The sequence below is a fragment of the Sinohyriopsis cumingii genome, chromosome 7 (genome assembly GCF_028554795.1).
Source record: "Sinohyriopsis cumingii isolate HCF-2022 chromosome 7, ASM2855479v2, whole genome shotgun sequence".
NCBI classification, from domain to species: domain Eukaryota; kingdom Metazoa; phylum Mollusca; class Bivalvia; order Unionida; family Unionidae; genus Sinohyriopsis; species Sinohyriopsis cumingii.
In genome coordinates this window covers 131,870,619-131,894,820 of record NC_142967.1, presented here as the reverse complement: position 1 = coordinate 131,894,820, position 24,202 = coordinate 131,870,619, and the positions used below count along the sequence as shown (strand labels likewise).

Genomic DNA, 24,202 nt, shown 5'->3' with positions numbered 1-24,202 from the left:
TAACCTCAGACCTTAAAATGCTGACTATAAAACTGTTTGTAGCTCAAAATTCATCTGTATACAAATCTCATGTGGTGTAGTGATGTATTGGTAAAATCAGTATACTACTTTATCACAAATCGTATTGATACAAATTTTTTCATATCAGTATTTTCACCCATTTATTAGCTACACTGGTTGTGAAACAATCTTTGTATACACAAAATAATACCTGCACCATTTACAAATCCAAATGCCAAACTCTCAAAACAAGCTCAAATAAGCTCAAGTTTTCAAGGAACTTGCCATTGGGCAAGTCCTAAAAATTGAGCAAGCGAAGAGACATAGAGGTCATGTTCTGTTTGTAATGCTTTATGTTCTGCAAGTTGCATACTTTGCAATCTTGCTACAGATATATATCAGCACCTTCATTTAGTGTTTACATGTACTGCATTATTCTATTATATGTTATGTTCTGCAATTTTGATACTCTGTGATCTTGCCATATTATATATCAGCACCTGCATTTAGTTTTGTATATGTACCACATTCTTCTATTATGTAGCTGGCCACACTTTCTTTTTAACTATCGAGTCTCATTCCTACTTGTAGTTAATGTCAAGGTCACTCATTCTCTCAAGCAGATATGATATTTACTATTTAGTTTTGATGAAGAAAAAAAAAATATTTATATTGTAACTGTTCAGTTACATTTTATTTGTTAACACCTGTAAGTATCCAGGGATTCACCAACTTTCAGGTCTTTTTAAAGCCTCGAACAGTTTGTTTTCTTGCAGTGATCGTCCTGGGCTTCGCCAATGTCGCAAATTTATTTTCCTTATTGATGACAAACTATACCACCTGGCGATATTTTTTGCAACAACCTTTTGGGCTGTTTAATTTGAACATACAATCATGGATTTGGTGTGGAGACATTCAAAGGGATCACAAAAGGAAGCCACAAACCTGGATACACAATGCACTGGAATCAATCTGTTACATAAACAAATCCTTTGTTTGTATTGACAAACACATCTGTACAGTGCATTGTTACATCATAATCCGCTTATGTTGACATCTGGCCTGAGTACTCTATGTTGTGATACACTCAGTCATGCTACCTGACTATACCTACAATCGACTAACCTTTGAAGATGCAAACAGAAACAGCTATAATTAATTGAATGGATAGTCCTTCTGTTGTTTTCTTAAAAATATACCAATAAAATAGTTTTGCTGAAATTTCACAGAAAATTGATCATCTTTAAAGTACTGATTGCTGTGTATAAATACAAAGCAACTGGAAAAAATCTCAGTCAGAATTATATACTGTTAACAGTGGGTAAACATAAGTTAGTCATCCAAAGAGTAAGTTAACAAAATTAACATCATTTGGATTTAGTGCAAATTCATCAGACAACTCAGTCACTGAACCTGATGTTATACCCGACAGTCCAACATCATCTACATGTAGTGATGGTAGTAATGCTTCAAGTGCAACACCACATCATGACGAAAAGGTCAAAAGAACCCGAAAATTTCTCAACAGCTGGAAACTTGGGCATCCGTGACTGAGATATGATACAAAATTAAAGCAGATGTTCTGTGATATATGTATCAAGGCACAAGTTGTCAATTCATTTACAATTGGTTATGATGTTTTGAAGAAGGAATGTGTCACCAAACAGGAATCCAGGTGGATTAAGTAAAATATGTTAATGTTGCTCATTGCTCTTTTACTTTTGCCATCAATCCCATGTTACGACCCCAGGGACTTAAACTACTCAACAAGAAATCGCAAAACAAACAAGTTTTGCAGAATTAAAAATAACTTATTTCTTAAAATACAGGTGTGAAAGAATGAAATTAACTTACAGCATGGTGAATTAATTCCTATTTCTTAAAAGTCCTTTCAATTCCAATAGTTCCAAGAAATCTGAATATGTTCCAACAAAAAATGCCACTTCTGTGTTGAAGTTTCAAATGTACAGAAAGATTTCCAAAGAATTAAAATAGTCATTGAATAAATTTAGTTTACCTACGAGTTATTCTAGTGTGTCATGAAAAAAAAAAATCTTTTCAAAAACCAGGTTAGGAGATTGAATCCGAAAACACAGATTGGGACCTACCATCAGAAGTTTTTTGTGGCATATTTAAGCATGTTTTCACTAAATATTCACTGATTTCTGGGTCCAATACACGTGAAATTCTCAAAAGACATGCCATTTCTCCCTGTGGAGTGCGTTATTCCACCCCCAACATGCCCCCATTTCATATTCTGGAAAGCTGTGCCCAAGATGCAGAATAGCTAAAAGTTAGTCTTGAGCGAGCCTCTTCGACATACTTCAAAGAAACTGAGTGTTATACAGTGCATGAAAGCACTAGTAACTGACTGACAAATAAACAATGCCCTTTTTTGTTATAACTAACAATGTCTAAAATGAGTGTGAATTTATGTTAACAGTTCAAATGTGGTCTCAAGCTATCATACATGTGATAACTATTTCCCATATTTTATATCCCACCTTATTTCCTTATTGTTAACTCGTATATGCAAATAACACTGTTTACTACATAACATATTTAGATAAAGAAAATTTTTACATATTAAACACATGATTAAAATCAAATTAAAGCAGTTGAATTATTGGTTCTTAAATTTTCCACTTCAAGGTCTTTTATCTAAACATCTCTCATTTTTCTTTCTGACCTAAAACTCTTTTCTACCTACCCATTTTTGAAGCAAGCTCAAATTTTCCAAGGGTAAGTTCAATTTATCTATCAGTTTTCCCTGGACAAGTAAACTTAAAAAAAAAATAGGTTTGTAATCCCTGATCTGGTATTATATCATTACCAGTCAAATGCATGGTCTAGTCATTTATTTTATGTTTATTACATAAAAAAATTTCAAATGCATTATTATCTGCCTTCCCTACCATGTGCTTTCCCTGCCCAGAAATTTAATTAACCATACTTGTTTATCCATTCCACTCCAGAATTTTATTATGAAAACGCGAGTCTAAATATTTTCCTTTCTGCATGCTGCTTGAACAAGGACTAAAAACAGCAGCTGACCTGGGCTTTTTCACACAATTTTGTACACTAACCACTAAGTAACCACTGCTTCTAGACAGATTAGCTCCATCTTCTCCTGGTCAGATCTGTCATATTGGCACTATTTTCATTTAGGTATACTGAAAAGTCATTTACCAAATCCCCCCATGTTTGTATGATGTTCTGTTCAGAAGAGATTTCAAGATGGCCAAAATGGTGGTCACATTGAAATTTGGTTAAAAAATCATTCTATTTGATCATATGTTTAGGACTTTTTACATTTACAGTTCCCCCCACCAAAAAAATCTAACATACTACATATGAAACCAGAAAGACTATATAAGAAGAGACCTTATTTTCTGGGAACTTGATTCAATCAACACTCACTCTGGACAGAGATGAACTCAAGATGGATTAAGACGTCCAAATGATGTACAAGCATCAGACTGGCTTAAAAAATACAAGGGTTACTTTGTTCCTTTATTTCATTATTTAAATTCCATCCATAACATGTATCACACATTTTAAAATTCAACATATTAATTTCAGTCAAACAGAAAGTGCTTACCTCTCTGACTTTATCCAGTATGCTGGTTTCTCCATCATCAAAATCTTCCTTGTCTTTGTCTGCAAACACTGAGGCCACACGGATGGGGACCAGGGGTATGTCACGGGCAATAATGTTTACCTCGGCATTCCTTGGCACCTGCCAGATCTGAAATACAGGCATATGCAAATGTGGAAAATAATTCCCTTAAGGAAATTTATAAAGTTCATTAATGGCAAAGGTACCCAATAACCTGGAGATAATGAATCAATTAATCATATAATCAACAAGTAATCAGAAACAAATACAATTTCTCTGTCACATAATCCAAGTAGTGAGAATACTGATGACTCTGAAGGATGAGAGATTGAACGTTTTCCATGTTATTGTATTTATCACTGCATAATGCCACTAAAGCAAAGAGACACTACCCATCTGGTTAAATGAAAGTGTCGTGTGACTTTTAATAAACCCAATTTTATCCCATTCTATTTATTTATTATTCATAGTAAATACATAAAGAATTTATAAATTGACATATTATTCACATTAAACATTTTGCATTTCATCAGAAGTAACTCTAGGTGTTTTAGGGAAATTTACAGGAGTTTTTCAACAAATTCAAGGACTTTTCATGGAGAAAACTAATTTCTTAAAAAATTAATGGTGTTTTCAAGGTAACACACAAGTTCAAGGACTTTTCAAGGTTGTATGCACCAAGCTATGAGAACCATTTACAAAGGACACATAAATAACCAAACAAAATATAAAAGGTCTACAGCCACATTGTAGTCCGAGATGTTATGGGAACATCCTTGTACAAGTCTTGAAGATCAACTTGGTGAGCTCAACAATCTAAGCAATCTACTTGGTAGGAAGGCAAACTAAAATGATACAAGTTATTAACTCCCTACCAAGATGAATGAAATCTTGGAATGGGAAGTTTCTCATAATTCACAAGATGACCAAGCTGTTCATATCCTGAATCAAAATTTACATTACCATGAGTAACTATATTATGTTGTCTAGGTATGCTGCAATTACAGTTATGGAGGTCAACTTATTGAGGTCAACTTGAAATGTAGTCTGAAGGAGCCTGTGTGAAGAAAAGTGAATTGGAATAAGCAGACGTCTTCCAAGTATAGACTGATTGTGAACATATCCCTCATCTGACAGCTACACTGTACTATCTCCATTCTGAATCTGGGTGCAACTGTAAATTTGTTCAGCTAGCCACAGGGTAGAGCTTTCCTTACACTTTTGGCACCAAGGAATTGATGTGAATTAAAACCTGGAGATTTCCACCACGAACTTGCAGATCGAAGACCAGGGCTCTTTCTGCAAAATTAATGCCTTGTGGCTGGCAGAACCTTCTATGTATGACGCAGAGGATGAAAGAGTAGGGTTGTAGGTGAATGAATTCTATAACTTTCCAAAACAACTGATTTATTCAATCACTGTCTGGAAACAAGCCAAAGTTGGCAAAAAGAAGCAGGTAAAAAAATACCAATTATTTTTCAGCCGGCTTTCTCATTTCCTCAATACAGCCTCTGAACAGATAGAACCAAAAGGTAATGCCATGTAGAGATTAGGCTTGATAGAAGATGTGCAAAATCAGTTATTATGTCTTACTAAATCAAGATTGGAAAAGGCAGTGGGGGCATATGCCCTACTGGTGATGAACTTCCCTGTTAACAACTTTCACAATGGAGTAAGCTGTCTATGAAGTGTGATCATTACCCACTTTCTTTTCAAGTCTAATGATTTAAGTGAAGCCATTTCAAGCAATGACTAGGTCACTACCATATTTCTCACCAGTTCTGTGGCATTCTGACCCTGCTCTGGTATGCAATTTGCAAAAAAGTAGGAGCAAGTTCTCCATTCATGATCATGCCAGTAGTCAAAAGGTGACAATGAAAATCCCATGTACCCAACATCTCATCTAACATTCATACAGCAGAATCTATAATATGGTCTCTTGGTGCTATTTTTATAGTCTGTATTCTATACAGACAATTTTTCTTTTTGTATTGGAGGGCTGATTTCAGGATGTGGCATAACTGAATTTCCAATGTTAATGTCATCAGGTATGTATTTAATGGAGAAATGAATTTAGCATTGAATCAATTATGCTTTAATATGTGCGATACTACCAATAATTCAAATTTCTTGACTCATAGTAAGTGTCTGAAAAAAGTTTCGATCCTGCAAAATCAAAGCTAACTGCCCTAATAGTACACCTTTATCATAAAATGCTCTTAAAAATGAAAATCTAAATTTAGTATGATGCCAAAGCTCAAAACCAAAGAAGACAGAACTTGACAACATCTGTAAATGACACAGCTATAAAATGAATGTGCTCAGGGCTGTTCCAGCAAAGCATTCTTGCAACCCTCAGAAGGCTCATTCATTGTGGAGTAGTCACCCATATATGCAATTTAGAATTTTTTATCATTCTCAAATGAACTTTGCAATATATATAGGTAGGCATATACCTTCTTTTTTTAAAAAATAAAAAAACTGCTTTCAATGAGTACTATGTATGCAACAGCCATCATACAACTCTACAAGAAATTATTCCTTACCTTGATCTTTTTGAAACACCTATGTCGGCTAATGTACCTAAATTCACAAACATATACATCTTTGTCTGCAAATCCCTGAAAATGAAAAAGAGACCAGGTTATGAGTGAGCAATTCACAACATACAAACAAAAAAAGATTTACTTTAATGTTAATTGACAGAAATCAAAACCATTTGCTCTAGAATAACATATCAGTCATGCATTGCAAGATACAGTTGCCATGAACTACTTGACTGACTTGTTGAAACTGCAGAATAAGTTTCAAGCTGGAAGGATATACATATTGTACCTTTACCTACATCCTTAGAATACCACTGTGGTCTTAAGACTGATAATATTATGGCTAACAGTTAGAATATTACCCACACACAAAAAGAAAAACCACCATACCTCAGGCCTGTTCTTGAAGTACTCTTTCACATACATCACAAAACACTTTCCTAGGATTTGGTTTGGAGGAATACTTGTGTAAAAGTCACTCTTAAAAACTTCCTGCAAGAAAAAGCAATTATAAATGAATTTCAAAAAATCAAATTAAAATCATCTTCCATCAAGAAACGAAATTTTGCACAGAAATTCTAAAAATTTCTCTAATTTCTTTGATCAGATTCTTGTTCAAAATTAGATTTAGATTTCAGTGACATGTCAGTTTCTTTATCACAGTAAAGGATGCACAGTACAGCTTCCTTAGACATGTAAAAAAAAGAATTATACTCAATGCTCAGATAAAACAAAGAAATGATAAAAGCTGTACCTGCTAAACTGGAACTCTGAATCCTCAAATTCAGCAGGCTATTCTAGACTCAATCACATTAAGGCAGCACCAGAGCTATATTTCAGACCTTGTAATGTTTTTGCCACAAGTTTTTAATGAATGGTGCAATGGTTGAAATTTCATCGGCCCAATTCAGGTGCTCATTCAGGGCTGTTTCTCTTTAGTCAGAAGGATGTTCTGTTGAGAATACTGCCAATTTTGTTCACTGAAAGTCCATACTTTCACAGGGTTCCTAAACAAATATGATTTTTCCCCCATGAATTTCCAGAATTGTTCCATGACAAACTTCTGATTTCCATGATGAACTTTAATGTTTATGCCAAAAAGGCAAAAAGGTGGGTCTCTACACTGGGAATAATGATAATAATGATAGGAACGATAACCACATAATCAAATTTTTTTCCTCCAGATGGCCTCCTCTTTCCCTTACAGCCATCTGGGAGAGTACAACAATTTACTTGCCTGACTGAGTGAATGGATTCTTAAGAGAAATTTTTCAACCCCCATGTCAATAAAAATTATTTTTGTTTTTCTTAACAGAAAAAAATTATGCAAGTCAAAGGCCTATTAAGTCAGCATGTAAACCATTCATTCATTAACACAAATCAATCTGATCAAGAGTTCAGAATATCCATCTGTTCTGAGTTTGATATAACATCAGATGGTGTAAGATTAAATTTGAACCTGACATGGAATCTCTTATTCAGCATTATGCAGAAGTGAAAAGAACCCGGAATTCTAAAAATTCTAGGCACAGATGAAGGGAAGCAGCTGCAAGTGGACAATCTATGGCTGAAGGAACAAAATAATTAAAAAAACATTAAAGCATTATTTGCTTCAGCTGTTCATCAGAAACTGACTGGAATGGCAGATAATTTTAATTATTATAACAACTTTATAGCAACAAGCCATACAGCTACAGAGATGCTCCCAGGATTTTATCATAAGGGGGGCAGGATTGTACCAATATTAAGCAGGGAGTAGAACAAAAATTGTCGGGAAGGAGGAAACGGTCATAATTCATTATTTACATAACACTTCAATATCCATCTCTCTTTTTTCCTTATCCACTCTGTAAGACCCCTATTGCCTCTAGTTGTACAAGTATTAATCTGTTCATTATTTTTCAGCTTGATTGGTTTCATATCTGTGTATGAATTCTGCTCTGTTCTGTGAACACCCTTTCACAGCTCACAAGGATTTTTCACTGATATAAGCCAAAGATAAACTTCCTTGAATTAACACTCTACTGACTACAATGCTAGATTCACTATTCCATAAGGGGCCATCCATTTAGTATGTACGCATAGAGGTGGGGTGGGGTGGGATAACCCAAATGCATATGCTTGCGTATGGGGGGGGGTCTACTGATAATGTACGTACGTATAGAAAACGGGTGGGTGGGGTGTATGAAACCTTGATAATAATTTGTCTAATACGTAACCTGTTCTAATTTTAGTGGACACTAGACAAACTTTTTAAAGTTACGCAGCTTATTTATTTGATGCAGCCAGACATTCAACGTTGGTGGACCATCTGTTTTATTAAACATGTTACTATTATTAATCTTTGATCGTTTCTGCATGGATTAAATATAGACCGTTCTAAAGAATTCGAGGGAGGGGTGGGTGCGTCAAGCGTATGTACACAGGTGGTGAGGTGTAAAATGTGTACAGGGAAGGCGAGTGGGTCAAGCTTTGCCAGATTTTTGCATACAACTAAATGGATGGTTCCTAATGTTGTATTAGAATTTTAAGTCCACTAATGCTACAGTCTACTTGGTCAAACTGGTATTTTAATCAAATAAATATCTTTACTTTTTAATTTCATTTTTAGATTCTTTTTTATTAGATTTTATCATAACATTCATATTAGGGCAATAGCACGATCTTGCTGGGCTAAACTGACTAGAAAAGAAATGAAACGTGCACTCTACTTTTAAATTGTCTGTATTTTAATTTGGCTTGTTTGTCTGCCTTTTCTACATTTAATCACGAAATACCGATGAAATGAGGGGTTAACCATCATGCTGTCAGTTTTGGTCCATCCAGCATGTACATCAGATTCAAATTTAACGCCATTTTTTGGTTCAAAATCACTCAAAATCACTCATTAACATCTCCTTTAATTTCTTTCTCAGCTCATATAATCTGATATACTTCTGACTATAAAAATAAACTGCATTCATTACTATGATCAGCCAGCATTTGCAGAGTTAAATCATTATGTATAGATTAACACAGCTGGGAATCAGCCATTTTGGGTTTTCTCGATAGCCCGCATTATAAACACACATTTGTAAAACTTCTTTATACAAGGTTCAAACTTCGACACAATGCATATTATGGGGCCCAATGTGCCCAACAAATTTTGAAAACAACCAATCATGTTAAGCCGAAGGAACCAGATATGTCAACAATTATGACAAAATACATGTTGCGACAAGCGCTTCAACATTTTTACAATTTCCACAAGTACTTTATGGGTAAACGGCTGAATAAAGTTGTATACTGCACTGAGTACATTTTCATATGCGTGACTTAATTTGTGGGAGTTTCCATGCATCAATGCTGTCCAAGTGCTCAAATTCATACAAATTTTGCATCAATCCCACATTTGTGTGCCCTAGGAGCGGTTTAATAGAAAATTCCCAAGAATGGCACATACATATGTTGTATTATTAAGCCTACTCCCTGCCTTTAATGTAAATAAGTAGGTGTATGCCAGTCAGAAAACATAGCACATCTTTTCATCTGTTGGATCAAGTTAAGAACATATTTATTTTTCACAACAGTATTAGGTTTCTTTGAAATTCAAATGATACAATTATCATTTTTCCATCTGACCCACACTAACTTTTACCTTATGTGTCCCAGGCGACTGGGCAATCATTAATGTCAAATTCTGAATTATGTTAATTTTTCTCATGGCTGTAAAATCCCTGTAGTAGAATATTTATGGGTGGGTGGTTCCTCTTGAATATTTTTACTGCATGGATGATGGTACAAAAACAAATGCTGCCAGACCTCCCCTCCTCCCCCACCCCGGACTTATATCTGAAATAGCCCTTACCTTCTCTAAAAACTTCCTGGTTGCCAAATGGAAAGTTTCATTTGGTCGGTAGAACCAGTTTCCATAGAGCATTTGATCTCCGCTACTGTCAGTGTGGATCTTCTCAATACACATAATATGTGGCTCCAAGTCAGGTTCTCTAAGCAATAAAAAAAATGATCCATGTGTAGTTTGTATATCAAGCTAAAATAAGCTATGACAATAAAGATGAATTGCAACATAAAACTTCCCCAAACAAAATACAAGAAAATAAACATACGTAGTTTGTATAGTACATAATAGCCATGACCTATGGTAGCAAAATTAACTGCTGTGAAACAACTTGCCAAAATCAAACAAAAATCATATATGTCTAGTTTAAACACTAAAGGAATAAACTATGGCTGTAAAGATGAACTGTGTACAAAACCCTCTCCAAACAAAGCACTCAGAAAGGTCCTTGTTGTTGCTAATGTTGTTGTTGTTGTTGTTGTAATGGGGTTTAACACCATTTTTCAGCACAAGATAGGCTATACATGGCGGCCAGTAATAATGGTGGAGGAAGAACCCAGGAAAACCCCAGGAACAACCACCGACCCAAGAAAAGCTACTGGCAAGCTTTCTCACGTACCAACGTTAACTGAGCCTGAGACTCGAACTCACGCAGACAGGTTGTTGCTAATGTCTCTTTAATGTCTAACATGTCCAAGATAATGGAATGGTACTCCTTGACTGTGACAGGAACTAGCTTCCTATCATTAAAGAGAAAAATAATAAAGATGTTAACCAGCTTGGGAATAGAGAGACCAAGAGTAGTCTGACAACCTAATTCTACACCAGTCGGTGAAAATGCAGGTTCAATTCCCACAAAGTGTCTGCCTGGATCAGCCCTTGGAAAAGGAACTTACCTTACCTGTTGTCTCTGTGGAGGTTGTGCTAAACCATATCATTACACAAATGTTTTGTGAAGTCCCAAAGGCTTAAGTAGAGGAGAAAATGGAGTTGCAAAGAACTGACATACTTCGCCATGAAAGGCGAAATGAAAATATTTGTAACAGCATATGGATTGGATTGTGAAAATATGCATCAGACCAGTCTAAGCTGATCGCAGTCATCATGTTGAACTGAAAGACAGACAATGAATCTTGTATTTAGGGGCCCAAATGAACTGGAAGAGCCTGCTGAGGTCAATCACAGGTCTAGATTTGGCATTTGACTTCATCACCAGAAATAGTCCAGAGCAGAAGCCTTGAGAGTAAGGCTTTTGTATAATCTTTACTGCAGGCTTTATGAATAAAACAGTGATCTTCTGTAGTATCTCAGACTTCATGGGATCAAGTGGGGGTTCTGTCATGAAAGGGAACAAAAGAGGAGGAGGCCTTCAAAACAAAATTTTAAGAACCTCCGACATGACCTGTATCAATCATTTTGTGGATTGAGGCAAATCCAAACCTGATGAAAAAGGAGTCTGGTGCCAGTAGGTGGGTCGCCAGCAGACAGGAATCTACAAGTCTCTGACAGGTAGCAGGAGGCTCGGAGAAAGAGAAAGAAAATCTTTGTTTTCTAGTTCCAATGACTGCCTATAATTCACATAGCCATGGCTATTGTGCTGTCTTTGGGAAGTGGTTCTACTGTATCTCTACTGACAATTGTCCTTTCTTCAGAATGAACCCGAGCAGGACATCCAAATAAAGGGAGCTTGCGCTGACAGATCCAGTGCCAATTTTTGTGCCTTCTGTTTCTGTCCTACACATTTCGACCCTAACAGAAGGGGAGAATCAAATGGGAAGGTGCGCTAAGCTGCCACATGGTGGTACTTGAGAAGGAAGAGTGCATCTCGGAAGGTCCATCTTGCCAGAGGTCATCATGGCATTAGTCATGTTATTGTGAGAAGCCCTATTCACAACCTTGTTGATACAGATCACAAAATGCCAAGGACAACACTCCACACTAACTTGGAAGTGGCACTGAAGACTTAATTATCCACCATATAACAAAGTGAGGCAGTCATGCCCAAAGGAGAAACACCTTTATCAACATTAGGTATTTCCACAGTATACCCACATTATAAAATAAGTTATAATTAGATAATTAGAGTAAATGCCTACAGACAGTGCCTAGGAAATTCCACCAATTAAAATATATGTGACCAAAAAAATGGTACAATAATTTCTCAAATATCAATAAGTTCACCAGACTGTACAAAAATGTATGTGCTGTAACATGTTTCTTTTCTTATTATACCACTGAAAAGGAACATGGATGATTATATTTACGTTATAAAATTTGCAGAATTTAACTTAATTGTCTGGAGGACACCTTGGCACATGACATCAAAGCAAGTAAAATATTTAAATTGGGTATAAGAGTAGCCACCCAGCAGGTAAATATTGGAGATAACCTTTAAAAGTTGCTTCCCTTTATCTATAATAATATATAGCCAAAAGGCATTTTTCTCTCTTTCCAGGAGGGCTGGATTTGAAGGAAGCAAAAAAAGTCAACCTAATGTAATGTGATCAGGTAATGTATTTGCTGGAGAAATGTCTTAATGGAACATGGATGCCCCACCAAAAAATGTGAAATGAACTAAATGACAAACCTTGACCAAGGTGTCATGAATGGAAATGATTGTCATAATGGTGATAATAATGACAAAGGAAATGCCCCTACCATAAAGTGAACCTGTCTCTTGCCTATGCTTTCCAGTGCAGACAATTTGCACCATCTACAAGCTAAATTTTATTTTATTATAATTGCCATTATTTATAAAAGCAAATAAATTCCAGGAGTAAAAGGCTTTTGTTGGTCAGAGCAGTTCCATAAAACATACAAGGGACCCAAGGAAGGCACTTTTGAAGTGGGTTACTTACCAATAGTGCAATTTAGAATTTTCTTATTATTTTTATATGAACTCAAAGTACCCTTGCAAATAAATTACTTCCCGGGTGACATGTACATTTAAATCGAATAGCCCTCAACACTGTCATAACTTTAAGACATCATCAATAAATATCACCATCTACCAACCACAGTATTGCATATTAAGGACATGTACCTGGGTTCAACATAAATAAAGTCCCCGATACTGTATGTGTGGTCCTTGTATTTTATACTGTCACCACTGCCTTCATCCTAAAAACATAAAAAAGAACTATATTAATACAAAAAAGGAGGTTAGCAAAAAAAAAAAAAAAAATATATATATATATATATATATATATATATATATATATATAATAACAAGAGTCCATCAAAGGAATGATGCTCTACATTTCAATGAAAGAATTTGTTAGCCTTCCTTTTTGTCATCACTGACAATCGTTTCTTTTCATTCTTAATGAGAGCCTTTTTCCTTTCAAGTTGGTGCTTGTATTGGCGACATGCAGTGCGCATATTCTGACAGAAGGCTACATATGTTCTCTCATGCAAGAAATCTTTCTTCTTAAGTAATTCACTGTACTTTTTCCAGATGCCTTCTGAGCTTCGATTTTTCTGTATACAACTTCTTTTGTAGGTGCTGTTCCAAACTCTTCCAACCGAGATTACCATAATTCAGATCTTTCTTGCAGAGGTCACAAAATGCCAGTCATCTAGTGTTCAATTTTCTTATAAACTGACCAACTAAATTTCCATCAACTTTTTGCTTCTGCCATTCCTTTCTCCATACATTTTTAAACCTTTATCTAAACTTTTTGTGTCATGCTCTCTCAACAACTTGGGATGCCATGTTTTGCAAGCATGCTTCTTCTTTCCATTGCCATCAGTTTCCATTACAAGAAGATTCATTGGATGAATTTAAACCTTTGACCAATAAGAATACTCTTTACAAGAGTCATGTGCTAACTCATATATAGAACAAATAATTTATAAGGGTTGTTGCAGAATGGGACAGACCGTTTTAAAAAAACCAGGTCGGAGATGATATAAAAAACGGACTATATCAAGAAAAATCTGATTCAAGTCAGGAGAAAAGTGGAATTCTGCTTTAAAACGGAGAAAAATCTTGTCTGTTTATCTGTCCAGAATAATTATCTTTTTTTATTCTGTAAACAACTAATACATAGCTAATATTTACTCTATGAGTATGGGTTTAATGTTAGGATCATTTTTAATAGAGTAAACATATTTATATTGGTCTGAGTCAAGGACATTGTGTTTAAATGTTCTTTATTAGAATTTTAGTAACAGAATCTTCTAGAATGGAAGTTTCCATTAAGTAATATTTTTTAAAATAGAAAATGCTAATTGTGACCTAGGTCAAGGAGAGGGTTTTATATTCTTGTTTACTGGAAAAATTATTTATTCCTCCAATGACATCTGGACAGAAATCAATCACTGTTGTGTCATCTTGAAGAAGTAGTGACGTTGGACATCAGATTGGTCCCATTTTCATTTAGGTCCAACTAATCATCATTGAGAACTCTGTTACTGAAACCTCATGTTAATATGATCATCCATTCATCAGAAGTAGTGATAACAAGTTTTTAAGTCTTTTAGTCAAAACCCCATGCTAGTACTAGTAGTATCCATTCAAGAGGAGTATCAACAACAAGAATTTCTACCAATGGTACTTGCTTACATCAAGCCAGTTTCTGGCTTCTCCTCCTCACAGTAACAATTTAAAAAATAATACATATAACAGACATGTCCCCCTACCTCATCCACTGGCTAGCTGGTTTATGCAAGATTTACTGTAGTTCTAACTGCAGACTAAAACAATACAATTATAGACTGATAAAAAAGTATCCATCTTTACTTAATAATTTATATGAGTAATACTTCCTTAAACTGGACAATGATGGGACCAAAACTCTATGCTCTCTTGTACAGTTGGCCAGCATAAAGTGGTTTAATTTGCAAAAGAACAGCCAGTTTGGAACAAAAATATGTGGCCAGTGTACAAAGGAGGCAAGGATGCAGAAGGGCGCAGGGCTGTAGAAAAGTTATCTGCAGCCACTGGTCCATAAGTGTATTTCAACCTGTATTATCCACCATGTTATTGATATCCATCACTAAACTGTTGCATAAAATGTAGCAACATTAGGTTGCAATTTGAACAAGCTGTGAGAAGTCTTTAGCAGCATATCTAGTAGCATATGCACATTTCATGAACATTATATGCAATGATCACCTAGGATCCTTTTTGACAAATATTGGTCTTTAGATTGGCTATATTTTGCTGTTAATAAATTAAACACATAGTGGGTTGGCCAGATTCTGCCATATATGAATTCTCTACAAAATGATCACATACATTTAGCTAAATTCTGCTGTACATCAATTTAATATATAATGTACTCCTAGGGTTGCCTTGATTCTGCCATCAATAAATTCAATACATAATGATCACCTGGTGATAGCTAAATTCTGCTGTAAAATAATTTAATACATAATGAACACCTAGGGTTATCTAAATTATGCTGTTCATGAATTCAATAGACAGTGAACACCTATGGTTAGCTAAATTTGCTGAAAATGAATACATAATGAACACCTAGGGTTGGCTAAATTCTGCTGTAAATGAATTCAACAGACAGTGAACACCTAGGGTTGGTTAAATTCTGCTTTAAATGAATACATAATGAACACCTAGGGTTAGCTAAATTCTGCTGAAAATGAATACATAATTGTTACGTGTTTAGGCTCGAATAAACAGTAACACAGAAAGAGTGAAAACAACAAGCTTTTTAAAATTTAACAAATAATTTATTTTCCTGGAAAATTCTGTAAAAATGGAAAAAAGGAGAAGAACTTACGGTTTCAAGAATTCAATCCAAAAATAATCTAAGAATAATCCACGAATTAAATTAAAAAAGTCATAGTAATAAATGTTCCAATAATTTCAAATTCGAATCCTGATGTAAAATCCAAGATGGATGATGATGACGTATGCTGTAGTCAGTACTGTGCTTATCTACAGTTCCTTGTAGAAATTCAAATAATGGTACTCCGGTATTGGAAATCCAAATTAAACTTGTAAACAATGTCTTTCCAAAATCTGTGTAAGCATTCTTCAGATATTTCCAGGGAATAAAGAATTAATCCTTTTGAAATCCAACTGATCTGAAGAATTATTATAGCTCAAGTCTGGCTACAACAAATTAACCTGACATCAGTATGAAAAGCCCAAAACTGAGAAATCTCTCTCAAAACAAAGATTATATTGTATCATAAGACGCAGTTTCGAAATTCCCCCAACTTGCAAAATCGAGGGGGGGGGGGGTCACATGATCATGTTTATATCATGTACACAGAATATGGCCTTGATTAGACCAATGATTTTATCCCCAGAATAAAAATAAAAAAGTGTTTACTTCTTAACCCATGTTGTCCCATCATGACCTTGACAACAACCAATCATTTTAAAATAAAACAGGACTTTGTTTACTTATTTTGAATCAAGGTCAAAATTTAGATCAACACCTGGTGTTTATAAACTAACAGTCAAGGTCAAGCAATTTTCTGAAAAAGTATCATCTCTAGTGAAAAAATTTACATTATAATAGAATAACATAATTAAAACTGACAAACAATTAAATTAAAATAAATATGATTAAATCAGATATATGTTACAATAATGAACACCTAGGGTTGGCTAAATTCTGCTGTAAATGAATTTAATACATAATGAACACTTATAATATTTTGTTTGGTGGTATAAGCTTTAAAGTTCATTGAATTTTGTTGTAAATGAATTCAATATGTAATGAATTCCTTGGGTCCATTTGCTGTATAATGTTTTTGGATTTGTTGAACTCTTCTGTAAATGAATTTAATATATAATGAACACCAACGTTCCTTCTGCATTATAAGGTATTTCCATTAAATTCTGGTGTAAATGAATTTAATATATGATGAACAACAAGGTTCCTTTTGCAGAATAAGTCTTCAGATTAGCTAAATTCTACTGTACACCATATAGCAGTGCTACAACTCAGAATGAGTGCATTGTAATCAACATAATTTTCTTATACATACTGAGGAATAGTCTGGTTTTTCTTCTCCTTCAGGCATTTTCTTCTCCTCATTCTCTTTTTGTTCTTGTTTGAGTTTTTCCTGCTTCTCAGCCTCCAGATCAGCCAGTAGGAGTCGCTCAGTGTAGCTCAGGGCAGGTGTCAAGAGGTGCTCTCCATTACGACACAACACATCTCGTTCTTTTATGAAATACATCTGCAGTTCTATAGCATCCTCATACAGCTATTTGTGAAAAAAAACAAAAAATAAATATTACAAATTCTTAAAATCTGATACAATTTTTTGTACTCGCAACAATAACTAAATGTTATGCAGAGAATGACTGTTTCCAAATACAAATCTGCACTACATTTTAAAGTAAAGACGTTTTTCAAGACAGAATATATGGAATATGCCCACAGTATTGTATCATTACATTATTTGAATGCGATTTAAAGGAAACTTTCCCAGCCGAAGAGTTACATGTTCAAAATCATTATGGCAAAATAGTGTCAAAACCTCATATACATATTCTTAAACATTTTGTTCAAGTGAACTATGAAATGTGTATCTTACAGCAGAAGAAAAAAGGTCATAATATATATACAGTAGTCCCCCTCTTATAAGGCCACCCCTAACGCAGCAGGGAAGTGGCCTTATAATGCGGGTGGCCTTTCTAGAGGGGGATGACAAACGCAAATAGTAAATACATATGAAGAAAGTCACAAGTACATTTAATTTTAAATATTTAATATTTTCATTAAAAAATCACATGCATGTGAAATAAATGTAAAACAAACTGTGTCATCATTTTCAAAAGAATGCTATGAATAACAATTGATATAGTTTTAAAACTGTCTTTATAATTATGTTACAGATCACATCATCTGTCACTTTATTGATAACAGTCTAAAAAACAAATCAGTCTCGTCACATTAAAAATATCCTTGCTGGCATATCCCTTCATATATCGTTTAGTCTTTTGTTCCTATCTTTGACAACTTCATTATTAACATCAGCTGATTCTCCACTAAGGACAGAACACTTAATATTGTGTCGCACTTGAAATCTGTGCAACCATCCATTATTTGCAGTAAAGTCGTCATATCCCAATTCAACTGACAAAATTGTTGCTTTTTCTTGTCATTCAAATCAGGATACAAACGTCTCCTGGCTCAAACAATCTTCCTTTCTCCGTCTATTTCACCTTCCCACTTCTGCAGAATTGTTTCATTATCGTTCACGATATTGTTTATCTGAGTCTTCCTGACATTAGTTTTCTGCAAGGATCCTTGACGACCCACCCACCCCTGTCAGTTGAATTACTTTCACTTTCTCTTCTAAACTGATAATTTGTCTTTTCCTCAATGACATGTTGATCTTTTTGCAGTAAGTTATTCATGTTGCCAACTACAATACTGATAAAACAATTTTGTCTGCATCTAAACAAACTGACAGGTGTTTTTAAAGGAAGTGATATTGTCACGTGATTCGTCAGTCACAGTCTGGTACCCTATTGTTTTTATACATTTCTTTACACTAAGTGAGAGAAGCCAAAACAGTTTCGATATGTACCATTAACATCACGCAGATCTGACCTCGTGGCCATTAGGATTCGTAATTTTGACAATTATTGTCAGTAGTAATAGCCACTGATTATCAAAGTGAACAAGCTCAACATCTTACTAAGGGAAGCCATAAAGACTATCAAACCATTTTCCTGCTGACTTGGGTATTGTACATCGATACTGCCACTTCTCAGCTGTTACTACTATTCAATAATTGTAATCTTAACAATTATCAGTGACTAAACCGGACATCTTATGATAACACAGCAGTAAGGCTAATTGGATTACATGTACGTACCCTTTTGTATGGATTAAAATTTGTGTCTTTCTCGGTTTTTATGGAATAAATTTGGCTTCTCGTGAGGCGTAAATGATATAATATTAACCTTAGTGGTAAATGTACTTTACTCAACACTTCTTTCAGTAACGAAAACCTGACATCGGGGAAACAGAAATCGGGTTACTTAACACAAGTTATGAATAAAATACTGGTTCTGGATACATATTCAAATAAAATGCGGCCACTTGTGAGGGGTAAATTTTATATTATTGCACTAATATGCTGGCCGCTGGTTGCGTTAGCCGGGTGGCCTTTCGCGAGGGGTACTTTTGAACACAAACTCGTCGGTGCCAACTGATTCTGGCCGTAAGGAGCAGGTGGCCACTGGTCAGGGGGGGCCGTTGAAGAGGGGGATTACTGTAATAATATCCTAGGATAATAAATATCAAAATGAAATTTTTAATTCTTTTGCATCACATATCTTTAACCCCTGCCAACAGAATCTGTCATGTTGGCATGATCTATTATCTACCCTTATTAATACAACAAGCAGGAGCTTGCTTTGTGACAACAGTCAGTCAACTATGTACATCAGAGTGTCCATCAGTTCATCAGCTACTGCTACGAAAAGCAATGCAATGTCATAATATTCAGGTCCATGTTTCTGATTGAGACAGTACCATCACAAGCATTACCTAACCGTTAATAAATTAATCAAATTTTACTTTCATTAGTTGTTGTTGCTGATTTGTGTTTAACACCATTTTTCAGTGCAAGATAGGCTATACATGGTAGCCAGTATAACTGGTGGAGAAGAACCCACCCCACACTGGCCAAGCCTGAAACTGAACCCACACAAACAGAAGTGAGATGACAGTGATTGGTAAAGGTGAGCCCTTTAGACCACTCAACTACTCAGGACCCCTACTTTTAGCACTTATGATTAAGTTTTAAAGCAGTAGCTAATGGACATAAAAGATGGTAAAACAGACTGACATATGCATACATGTATACCTATAACAGAGCACAATCAGTTCAAAAGCTGACTGGTTTGTACTATTTATTTCTACTCACTTTTATTGCATTATGTTTGAAGTTTGTGTTTTTATCGAGATCTAATTAATACAGAGAGGTTAACTTGTGATATTACAAAATACTGTCACTGACTAGGCCTAAATAATAAATTCACTTCTCCCAGAAAACTGAATGATTTAAAGTCTAAAAATCTAACAATGTCTGCAAATTAAACTTATATTATGTAAAATATTACCCAAAGATATCAACTGATATAAATACTTAATACCAAATTAATTTTCAATTTCAAGAAAGTAGTAATTAAGTATTGTTAGTAAACCATGATTTCATGCAAAATGTTTTCACTGCTGGTAATAGGGAGCTAGGAAGCTTAACTTCTAGTCTAATAAATTTACCCTCCTTTTAGAAACTTGAAAAATATAGCCAACTATGTACATAATTAAAGACAGGAATCTGGGTATACTTTTGGAACATTTACATCAAAATTTGTTGATAAAATGACAAAATATTTTCATGTCATATCTTATCAACCAATTAGATGTAAATGATTAAGAAAAAGTATTTAGATTCTTGTCTTAGCTGAAAATTGCTTTCACGGTTCTTTCTAAGACAAGAATCTAAATACTTTTTCTTAATCATTTACATCTAATTGGTTGATAAGATGACATGAAAATATTTTGCAGGCAACCACTGCCTCCAATTTATAATATCCAAAGTAAACATGGGCTGAATTTGTATTAAATATTATACAGTCCCTTATATACCTAATACATGTAAATAATACACATGGCAAAGAACACCATGAATGATGCAATGTTGTTAGATTATATGAAAACTCATAACTTTGAATAAATGTCAAATAAATGCATCCAAAACATATTTTAACCAACCATGGTAATAACATCCCTGGCCAAGATGATGGCAGTCCTATCCTCTTTACTGAAAATAGATCCCTAAGCTGTCAGCACATAAACCTTCCATATTACTAACCCTATATATTAAGCTACGTGTACATGTCTAACCCTGTCTGTACTGGGTTACAGATTTACAAAATATCATAGTCTAAATTTTATATCCAAGGATTATTTTGGAACCAAATAATAATTTGTAAGGCAACGTTTTATGCAATTATTTGGATTCAAACATTGTATGCTATCAGGACAGTTGAAAATTACATATCTGCAGCAAAACATCACACAATGGCATTTTTTATGATATTAATCCACCTTTCCGGAAGTTGATTTACATTCTACAACTCTACCTACAATTCACCCCCATCACATCTCAATGTTTGTCAATTCTGTCTAAAAAATTTGACTGCATCATTCACACATTAATAATGGGGCCCTGAGTGGCCGAGTGGTCTAAAGCGCTCTCCGTTACGGATCACTGCCATCTCACCTCTGTCTGCGTGGGATCGCGTCTCGGATTTGGCCAATGTGGGAATGTGAGAAAGCTTGCCAGCAGCTTCTCGTGGGTTGGTGCTTCTTTCCGGGGATTTCCTGGGTTCTTCCCCCACCATTAATACTGGCCGCCATGTATAGCCTATCGTGTGCTAAAAAATGGCGTTAAACCATACAACAACAACAACAACACACATTAATGCATGTGTGCATGCAGATAAAGATAGGCTAACATGATTCCTAAATTTCTTTTGTAAAGTTTAGGGACAACATACACAAATATGAGGATGAAAATAAATTAAATCTGAATAATCTTTGTTAGCTGTACCTGAGAATCTGTCCGACTTAATCGCCTGGCTCTCTCAAACACTTTGAACATGTCTTCCTGAAATCTGTCCATCCTTCGATAACGACTCTAAAATCAATAGTGTAAAAACTGGATTATTTACTCCTTTTATGATCATGAACATAACTGTGTAGGCACTTCTCTAAGAAATATAAACATATTGCAAGGCAACATTAAAGAAGCACAAAATTTCTAATAACAAACAATAAATGCCCATGTCTCACTCTTCCTATGCTCTCCTAAAATATGTATTTCTTAATGAGTAACAATTTACAAAAGCATTGAAAGTGAAGCAGTATTAAGAGTCTGAAAAAGGATTATGGAACGAAATTCAAAAGCTCATAGACAAATTTTGTACATTTATATTTAGATAACATTCATGTATATTTGGAAAAAAACTGCCATTTTAAACAAACAAGAGGCAAGCACAGGATTCTGTAATCAAACTGCAAATTTAAAAATAAATTTCCCTAGTAAACTTGTTAATTAACTTTATTCTGGATAAATGTTTTAAAGCTTGTAAAATCTGCACAAGACAATAATCATAGTATAAAATGTGTTCAGTACATTAACTTTTGAATACACACCTTATCCAGATTTATTTTTAAATGATCAAACGTCAATGGTTTTCTGAAAAGAAAAAAAGACAGTGACAACTACATGGAAAGATTATAATTCTAGCTCAAATTTTTCATGTCGGAATACAATTCTGCACCATTTCTTTTTAAGAACAGAGTGGTTTACAGAGAATTATCTATTTTACCAATATTTTAATTAATCTATAATAATTTTAAACCGAACCCTGTAGGAGTCCTGTTGTAACAATTGTACAAAACATTTTTAATATGTTTTTATTAAAGATCCAGTTTTTAAATGTTTTAATAGATGATTAAGTCTTAGAACAATTCAAGACTTCAGCAAACAGTCAAACCTGCCTAACTCACACCTTTACATAGTGGTCACCTGGTCTCGATGGCCAGCCCCATTTACCTAAGTGAAATTTGCACTGTTAAAGTATTAAATGGTCACCATCTTTCTGCAGTCAACAGACATGTGTTTCCTAACAAAGCAGACGTTTCTTACTGCTTAAAGTTGTCACTTGTACATATCAACCATGCAAATGAAGCATTTGTTTTCAATAAAAAAATTCATTGTTATGGTAAAGACCTGTCTTGTGATAAACCATATTCAAGTCAATCTGTCAGTGTACCTTTAAACTATCACTTCAGTTATCTTCAGAATTTGAATAAAGCCTTAATATCACATAGAAATTCATTGTTTGGATAAATAATCAGGTTAATCATCATTCTTATGGCTCACTCCCTTTTCAAGGGATGCATTAGTGACCATACAAAATTTATTCATAAAAAAATTTAAGATCTAACTTTACAATAAATTTCCTTTATTTTATCAAATTTGACCTACTCAACAACCTCTGTCAATGTTTGTAAACCAGGACTGTGATAAGATCTTCTAACATATTGTTTATAGTGTGAAAAATTAAACTCAGCTTTTAAGCACTGCTCATTTCTGCCAGGTATGTAGATTGTATTTAAGTACACAAAAAATATACAAAGCAAGAAAAACAGCTAGTAGTATAATAGTGATTTTAGTCCACATGGAACCCTTATGCAGATAACACACTGTGGTCCAAGAAAAACAGCTCAAATAGAATAATAGTGATTTTAGTCCACCTAGAATCCCTATGCACATAACAAACTGTGGTACAAGAAAAAACAGATCAAGCAGTATAATAGTGATTTTAGTCCACCTAGAATCCCTATGCACATAATAATAATAATAATAATGAGGACTTTGTATAGCGCCTAATCTTTAGAGGCTCTAAGTGCTTTACATTAGACAACACCTATGAGATAAAAAAGATAATAATATTATTACAAAAACAAACACCATGAAATTAGAAAAACATTACAAAATAAAAAACATGCTGAGAATATTTAAGGTAGGAAACATTATTAGGTCTTTAAGTTTGTTCTTGCAGTCGAAATAAGTGAGTTTTGAGAGCCCTCTTGAATGTGATCACAGTGTCTTTGTATCTAAGTTCAGTGGGCAATTCATTCCACGTTGCTGGGCCTTGGTATGCAAAAGAACGCCGTCCATATGATTTTGTTTTCATAGTGGGAATAATGAGTATATGATTGTCACAAGAGGAGCATAAGTATCTTGCTGCTGTGTACACATGGGTGAGTTTCAGATAGGTATGTTGGACTTGAGTCCGACAGTGAAATGTAGCACAGAGAACAAATTCTGTGTTTGATTCTGGATCGAATGGATAGCCAGTGTAGGGTACACAGCAGCGTGGAGATGTGCTCTGATTGTGGTACTCTAAGTATGATCCGAGCAGCTGTGTTTTGAACTTTTTGAAGTTTCTGGAGTAGATACTGAGATGAACCAGACAGAATTGAGTTACAATAGTCCAGTCTTGAAAGTACTAATGAACACACAAGTGTTTTAGTGGCATCAACTGAAAGATATTTGCGAATTGAGCTGATGCATCTCAGCTCAAGATATGCCGCCTTGCATATGTTCATGACATGTTGGTGCAATGTGAGAGTACTGTCCAGAGTAACACCTAGGTTTTGTACTGATTCTGTGAATTTAATG

The 24,202-nt window shown here is 34.7% G+C and overlaps 1 protein-coding gene across 10 annotated transcripts in view; it reads right to left on the bottom strand.

Annotated features, from left to right (window-relative positions):
• Positions 1 to 24,202, bottom strand: part of LOC149796142 (protein polybromo-1-like) — a 228,871-nt gene that overhangs the window by 100,095 nt on the left and 104,574 nt on the right. For all 10 annotated transcript variants that reach the window (XM_089966069.1, XM_089966068.1, XM_089966062.1 and 7 more), the window contains 8 exons: positions 22,165 to 22,207; positions 21,560 to 21,646; positions 16,970 to 17,188; positions 13,047 to 13,123; positions 10,013 to 10,151; positions 6,556 to 6,657; positions 6,166 to 6,240; positions 3,602 to 3,748 (listed from right to left, as the gene is read on the bottom strand). In XM_089966069.1, the coding sequence (XP_089822195.1) occupies positions 3,602 to 3,748; positions 6,166 to 6,240; positions 6,556 to 6,657; positions 10,013 to 10,151; positions 13,047 to 13,123; positions 16,970 to 17,188; positions 21,560 to 21,646; positions 22,165 to 22,207 (889 nt within the window). The remainder of the gene's footprint in view (positions 1 to 3,601; positions 3,749 to 6,165; positions 6,241 to 6,555; positions 6,658 to 10,012; positions 10,152 to 13,046; positions 13,124 to 16,969; positions 17,189 to 21,559; positions 21,647 to 22,164; positions 22,208 to 24,202) is intronic.